Source organism: Montipora capricornis, chromosome 13 (genome assembly GCF_036669925.1).
Source record: "Montipora capricornis isolate CH-2021 chromosome 13, ASM3666992v2, whole genome shotgun sequence".
Lineage (NCBI taxonomy): Eukaryota > Metazoa > Cnidaria > Anthozoa > Scleractinia > Acroporidae > Montipora > Montipora capricornis.
Genome location: NC_090895.1, coordinates 21,884,805 through 21,892,304, shown reverse-complemented (window position 1 = coordinate 21,892,304; position 7,500 = coordinate 21,884,805). Strand labels below are relative to the sequence as shown.

General features: G+C 38.0%; 5 protein-coding genes across 6 annotated transcripts in view; 4 read left to right on the top strand and 1 right to left on the bottom strand.

Annotated features, from left to right (window-relative positions):
* LOC138029488 (uncharacterized) overlaps positions 1-76 on the top strand; it is a 3,683-nt gene extending 3,607 nt beyond the window's left edge. The window contains exons 6-7 of the mRNA XM_068877211.1: positions 1-3; positions 68-76. The exon at positions 1-3 is cut by the window's left edge and continues 778 nt beyond it. Coding sequence (XP_068733312.1) covers positions 1-3; positions 68-76 — 12 coding nt within the window. The remainder of the gene's footprint in view (positions 4-67) is intronic.
* Positions 1-7,500, top strand: part of LOC138030101 (uncharacterized) — a 239,501-nt gene that overhangs the window by 63,200 nt on the left and 168,801 nt on the right. The gene's annotated exons all lie outside the window — the stretch shown is intronic.
* The window catches only part of LOC138029485 (roundabout homolog 3-like), a 47,386-nt gene that overhangs the window by 4,023 nt on the left and 35,863 nt on the right, over positions 1-7,500 (top strand). The window lies entirely within an intron of this gene.
* Positions 90-2,840, top strand: LOC138030118 (uncharacterized). The gene is made up of 6 exons (XM_068878001.1): positions 90-127; positions 602-678; positions 914-1,042; positions 1,505-1,698; positions 2,023-2,091; positions 2,462-2,840. The coding sequence occupies exons 1-6, from the start codon at positions 121-123 to the stop codon at positions 2,826-2,828; spliced, it is 843 nt and encodes a 280-aa protein (XP_068734102.1). The 5' UTR covers positions 90-120; the 3' UTR covers positions 2,829-2,840.
* On the bottom strand, positions 4,781-6,377 carry LOC138029487 (uncharacterized). Its single transcript, XM_068877210.1, has 4 exons — positions 6,348-6,377; positions 6,074-6,214; positions 5,870-5,977; positions 4,781-5,347 (listed from the first exon to the last, which is right to left on the bottom strand). Exons 1-4 carry the CDS (start codon positions 6,375-6,377, stop codon positions 4,781-4,783), a joined length of 846 nt encoding a protein of 281 aa, XP_068733311.1.

Below are 7,500 nucleotides of genomic sequence, written 5' to 3'. Positions count from 1 at the left end.
GAAGTTGGGCTAAAGTCTGTTAATATGGAAAAAAAGGCTCTGCAAAACATCCTTGAGCGAATCACAGGTGTTCTGACAGTGGGAGAAGTTGTTACAGATGCCTCAGCAAGTATCAAAAAAATGATGGGTGAGCTTAGAAATCAATGTACTTTTGCTTTTTACCTTGCAGCGTTTTCCGATTTACTCAAGACAAAAGTAAGAAGTAGTACAAAGTACCAGTAATTTGTGCCTTGTTGAATTTCCAACTTGATACTCAAAAATTAAATAATAATAAGGTGATGAGATCTTTTAGGTGTTGTCAATGCCGGCTGAGCACTGAACTTCAGCAATTTAGACATGCAGTGTAGTAGCACATTCACTTTTGTAAGCCATTTGAACCCTACCCTAGATATTATACCCTAAGGTACTCTGTTATTGTTCTGCTTTGGATATAGGTGTAGGTCAGTATCGTTGTACACACTTGCTATACCATCATGGCGAGGAACCAATTAAATCTCTCCATTTTCAAAGAGAAGTCTACGATTTTATTTGGTTCAAGGTTGGTGGGATTCTAAAACAGCAAGGCATTTTTTATTAACTTTTTTTTTTTTTGTGTTTCCAGGAAGTGCCTTTCCAACAATTTTCCATTCTCTAGATGTTTGGCACAAAGCCAAGAGCATTAGAAAATGTATCAGTAAGGTAAAAAGTAAGGTGCATAAATTGACCTGAAATCAGCTGTGTGTATATGTAGTAAAAATATCCTGACCCCTTTGAACGATTTTCAATACATGTCTCGGTAAAGGTTACATAGGTTACAATTTCAATGGTAGCAGTTTTTCAAACATTTACTGGGACAGGTACAGTAGATTCACACACAGTGCATGTTTTTGCCAAATCTATCATAATTATATATTTACCTTCATTTTTATCTCAGATTGGCAGTGCAAAGAACATGGGAAAAATAAGTCAGTGGGCAGACCACATAATTAACCACTTTTGGTTTTGCTGCGAAATGGCCTCCAAAGAAACTGGCAGTGATGAAGAGGCTCTAAGGAAGATGAAGGTAATTATTTTGTACATAAGCTGGAGTCATTCATTTCACAAACTTAGTTCAGGATGATGATTTCTAATCATTCTGAGTACAGTGTATTTGATTGTTGTTGGATTAGCAACTTACTTTCGATGACTTCTACTTCATTATGCTTATGTAGAGCTAAAAATATATTTCGTGAAGGGTCTGACTGTTCTACACTTTCTGGTAAATGTAATTTCATATTATAATAGTCGAGTCTGTGAACCTTTTTTGTTGAATATGAATGTGCTTGTTGAGCAGTGAAGTTACTTTGTTCAAGCTAAACTTGTGAGAACTAAAACCAAAGAATACTTGACAAAATAAAATTATCAAGATTAATAATCACGAATTAAACAAAACTAAGGAGGGCGGTTAGCCTGCCCTAAAATGGGGCACATGGTATCACACTTTTTTACAGTACACTAATGTACACCAATGTTTCTCACTATGCAGGATAAATGGATTGGCCTATTGCATCATGTCTGCAATGACCATGATTGGCCTGGAGGGAGCTGTGACCATGGTGAGTTACCGGAAGACCATTCTCTCCCATGGTTTGACAGGAGAGCAAAGGATTTTGAAGCACTGCAAAAGATCATTCTTGACCCTGCCCTGCTGGAGAGTTTCAAGTCCTACATCAAATTCAGGTGAACATGGAATTACTTTTTTTTTTCCTCTTACATGCAGGGCTGTCGCTTAGATTTCAAGATGCAGGGTACATGCTACACTGTATTTAGGCAGGGACTTAAACAGCTACGAAGTTCAATTGGTCTTAATAGTTTATCAGTTCTGTTGGATATACACAAACACTGTAGAAACAGTTATAGCTCTATTAAATTTTAAGTGAACCGTATCAGTGGAATCCTTTTTAAATAAAATCTCTACTGCGGTCTTCATGTATTGAATAAGGTTTTGATATTCATTGAAAATATTAGTATTAAATTAAGATATTTTTGTTATTACTTCTGTAGACACACCGGTGCTTTGGAATGTGCTAATAGCATGTCTCTTATGTACACATCTAAGAAAGTGTCATTCACGTAAGTCACATTGTTTCCTTTTACCTTTGTGCAGCATGGTTTAAGCCAACAGTTGAATAAGTGAATGGCAATAAATGACACTGTCATATTTGACCAGCATTGTAAGAGGTCATGCAAAATCTTTGCCTCTTAAACTGATCCATGACAACATTATAAGTTTCTCGTTATTCATGTCTGCGCACAGCAGGTTTAATTATCAGTATTGAATGTTAATGAACTGGATTGGAGAACTTTTTGATATTCTCTTGTGAAGATTCTGTGAAGTTTTATCGTCACTATTTTAACTTATTGCAAAGGTACAGCTGTAGCTTATCATGCATGTTTCCCTTTAATATTGAATTTTTTTTATAACATTTTCAACAACTTCCAGGAAAACAGTTTATAGAGCAAGGAAGAAATTGACTGCTATAGATTGGAACTACCATAATGATCTGCCAAATGCCACAAATGAGGATGCTGAGACTGTGATTACAAGAAAGTATAATCAACGGACAAAATCTTGGGATGTGAGGACAGTAAAAGTGTCCAAAGACTATGGTTACATTTGGATTCTAATGGCAAAGATTTTCAAACTTCGCGTTGATGATGATGATTCAATCGCACGGGAGGTTCCACTAGAGGCAGATGATCCGAGACTCATTGCTCCCACCATTGCAGAAAGTGAGCCTCCTCCATCTCATGAGCTCCTTGCGAGAAGGAAAAGTAGATTTTCACAATTTTCGCAAACAAGTAGCTGATTAGTGTTGCCGAAAACAAAGCTTCAGCGACTGTAGCTTTTAGTATATCTTTTGAGACATAGGGGGTAGTCTGAGTCCTAGACTGACACATTCATGGCAGATGCAGTAGCACTAGTCAAATAACAGTCCTACCAATGTTCATGACTGTCTTTCCTTGTCTGTAGTGGCTTCTTCAAAAATCTTCTGCCATACCCCTTTTCACGGTTAGTTTTTCTCATTTACATTACAATGTAATCTAACGTGGGTGCGATGCAATTTCAGGTTTAAACTACAAAATAGCCTGAAATTGCCTCACATACATGCTAGATTACATTGTAATGCAAATGGGAAAAACTAACCGTGAAAAGGGCTATTGGTATAGGATTTAATAGAGCGCAAACCAATTATGGAATAGGACACATTTTGGGCATCCTACTAAAGAACAGTTACGGATATCAGATATTGTTAGAAGCAACATTTATTTACAGTCTGTCCCCTTTGATTTGTTTAAATAGTAGTCCCGCCACTGTTCATGACTGTCTTTCCTTGCTTGCAGTGGATGGGAAATGGAAGCACTTTCTGTTTTCCTAGCTATTTTTAGGGGTGCAGGGATGGGACTGGGGTGAGAGCATTCACCTCCCAACAATGTGGCCCAGGTTCGATTCCAGATCTCAGAGTCATGTGGGTTTAGTTTGTAGTTCATTCTCTTCTCTGGTCAAAGATGTTTTTCTCAGGGTACTCTGGTTTTCCCCTATCTGCAAAAAACATCACTTTCCAAATTCCTATTCGATTCGGCTACAGTGGACAAGGAGAACCCATTATTATTTTTATTTATTTTTATTTTTTTTTGGGATCGATTACTGGCAACATTTTTAGCAAGGGTTCCCTGTACAGTAGCTTCAATATAGCTTCAATATAGCTTGTTTGTCAACAGAACATTCAGGCCAGTGATTAATTTTGATTAGCTGCCATAAATCTGTTCATTTTAAATTTAGAGTTTCTGTCATTCCAATGTTGAAATAACAGACTAAACTACCCTTGGTTAGAATTTTCAGAGACAGGAAATAACACTCAACTTTTAGCTTGTGTTCTTCAGATGCCAATGTAACAATACTAGGGCAGCAGTCTCTTTCAAAATGAGAGATACTCATCCTCTTGAACAATCTTCATTCCTTATTCCATTTCACAAGAAACTGCATTGTTATATGTAATAACAAAAATTAAAGTTAACAACTCCATTGTGCTGCATGTAATAAGGTCTATTGGATTGCACAGTAGAGAAGAGGATTTTTTGCTAATTTTGTATGGTCGTGTACCAACAAGAAAACTATTCACAAATAGAAACTGAAAGTCTAGAAAAATCTGATATCATATTACTAGTTATTCCTTGTCTTCAGTATTATAATTGTTCATGTAAGTTCCAAAAGTGCCACAAAACAGTAAATTGCGCAAGGCATGTATGACCCATAATGCTTTACCTGCCAAAATTTACTTGTGTACAAGTAAATGGTAGAGTTGTATGTAGAAAGAAGGTTTCTGTCATTTCTGCCAGATACCCTTCATCAGGATGCTTGGCTATTACTTGTGAAGTGAACAATAAATGTCAAACAGAATTGCATAGTGCCTCCCACTATAGACCTCTTCAAATACAGTTGAACCTCTGCTAATAGCCACTTTTTTTAACAAGGACCAGTTTCTTCAGTCCCCAAGGTGGCCGTTGAGGAGAGGTTCAACTGTACATAGATCTGGGCAGTGTTTTAGAAGTGCACTAAAGCCTACTTCACCACGAGTGCAAATCAAAACTTCTACACCTATATGAAATAGCTTGAGATAGAATGACAATGAAATAATGCATAATGAGGCTGAATAATTAGGCTCTGTTGGTGATCCTTGTGGGTAATCATATGTGTTTTTGTTTTACTGGACAAGCTTTTCAGAGACTATTGCTGTAGTTTTTTTTCTCCAGTGACATTTCAGTGCTCTCGGAACCCCATATATATACCTGTCGCTGAAGGGTAGTGTCGGCGAATGCAAAGTACACAACAAGAGGGAACAACTTTTCTCTTCCTTTTTCCCAGGTAGCCATGGGTATCTAAAATATAGTTTCTATATGCAGCCTTACGGAAAGTACGGCTACTACTGTCCTGTCTGTCATTGCGGATATCTGCTGTATTTTTGGCACAAAGCAGTAAATATTCTGCATCTAAGCAAAGTTTTCGAAAGCGCCTTGTTTGCGAAACACAATTCCTTCGCCCACAACACTTGTTCTCCATGTCTTGCGGCATAGTACGACAGCAACTACATTTGCACCATTCTGGAACTGGCTCATGGTCAATAGATTGTGTACTTGCTGATGGCACATTCAGAGGTGAGGTATTATCATCGCCAGCAACATTGGGTTCTTGGTCAGAGTTATTGCTCTCATCTTCTGGTTCCATAAGTAAAAGTGAATCGACATAATCCATGCTGCCTACACCCCTTTGTAATGCTCTGATGGCCAATGTTTTTGCCATTTGCTCATCAAGAGTGTTTATAAATTCCTACATGTGAAAGAATAAAACCTATTTCAGTGCCAGCATAATGACAAATAGGCCTCTTTGGAAAATACCATAATACTCTTTGTTTGTCTCCCCAAATTTTGCAGAAGCATTGTTTTTGTTTTCTCTTGGGACCATTGTAAGTCCCAAGAAAAAATCAAAACAATAATTATGCAAAATTGTACTAAAGAGTACTATGGTATTTTTCGAAGTGGCCTATTATCTGTCTATTATATTATCTGTCAGAACATGATTATAGTGTAAGTTTTTTACATTATATAGTTTTGTTTGGTGGTGAACAATAACCACTGCTACACTTTTTGTCACAAAAATGAACATAATACAAAGTCTTAGTATAATGGTACACTGTATCAGAACTGACTCCAAAAAAAGATCTAGTCACTCCTTTTTACTTGTATTCAAGGATCGTTTGCCTGTTTTGGTGACAGATACTTGTATACATTTATATGTATATATATGACAATTGATCACGACGACTAGAACTATCGCAAGACAAAATATTACCGCAACACGTCGATTCTCCAAATTTCCTTCCTCTTCTTCGCTTCTCAGCTGTTGTTGATTCTCCTGATGCTCACTGGAGGCAGCTGTTCCTTGACCCCCGCTTTCAGGCTGAGAACAAAAATTTCAGAAAGAATTACTGACGGTAAAACCTTACTGACAATGTGCGTGAAGCCAAGCTTGTGTACAATCGCAGCAAAATCTCACCTTGTTTTTACATGGCTTTCTCCTTGTTCCGCACTTACAAGCCGCAGTGCACGATTTCCCATCTGTTCTGCAAGGACATCCTTGACGTACCCTCCCAGTTTTTGTCAAGCAGGTACTAGAACAACTGCAGGAGACTCTTGACTATGCAAATTCCAAAGAAACAAGCACGAACTACCAGTAAATACGCCATCGCCAAATACACACAACTTCAAATATCACCGCTTCAGAGCGAACGAAGACAATCCGTTTTTTTTTCTTTTAATTTTAGCTGTACCTGTTGGTCCTCCGCAATATTACTGGCCATTGTTGCACGTCTGTCGCTTTCTTTATTCTTTAAACAAAAGGTCACAGGCCAGACATAATATTGGTTTTCATACGTAGGCGACGATCCTGCGAAAACTTCAAAATCGACTCGCATTGCCGCGGGGCGCCGCTTCCGGCGATTTCTATTGGTGAACCAGCTACCGCTGTCAATCATGGCTGTACATGCGCAATATCGTGCTACAGTCCCTTTAAGACCAAAACTCTGTTGTTTTGCAAGGAAATCAAGGCACTTCGAGACAATACTATTTATTGTGAGTTGGCTGGTTTTCGGCACGTTGTCAAATGATTTTCGCAAGGTTTTTTTCCTTAAGCTTCCGTTCTTGCTTCAAGGTGAAGAAATTGATTTTGAAAGCGTAAAACTGGATCAATTAATCAATTATTTTCAGCGGAAATGGATGAACTGAGCTGTCAAAAAAGTTACATTCGTTCTTGCGGAAACGAAACTGAAATGCCAAACTTTTGTATTTTGACCCATTCGGCTGATTTTTGCAAGAAAGTGGTAACGAAGACGCTCAAGGTTTGAGCGTGACAGTGTTCGAGAAATGGCGGAAGACTTTTGATTGAACGAATAAACTAGTACAGTCGACTCCCGATAACTCGAACCTTCAAGTGAAATTGAAAAAGGTTCAAGTTATCGAGAGTCGAAAACAAAAGACCGGAAATAAGGAAAAACGCTGTTTGCTGTTTTTCTATACATTTAATCAAATGTAATCATAGGGAAGTCGAGAGAGAAACCTGAACTCGACTAGCACTTTTAATGCACTGGAATGCAAAAAAGGACAAAGATTTCATGGCTACTTCAAAATAATTTAATGTTTTTGACTGCCGTACACTGTGTTTTGATTTGTCACCAGCTGTGGTCAAAGTTATCAAGGGTAAAAAATATAGAGAATGACCTGAAGGACCCTGAAGGGAAACGAAAATTGCGTCGAGATTCTTTTTTTATTCAGCAACCTTTATTTTACTTATAGCTCAGTTTCAGTGACACTCGGGAGACTGAAAACTTCAGGAGTTCCCGTCGGTCAATTACTGTTAAGTGGTCGACCATCCAACTGCTATCGGATTTGTGGAAGTCGCTCATACATAAATTCTTAGTGTCACCC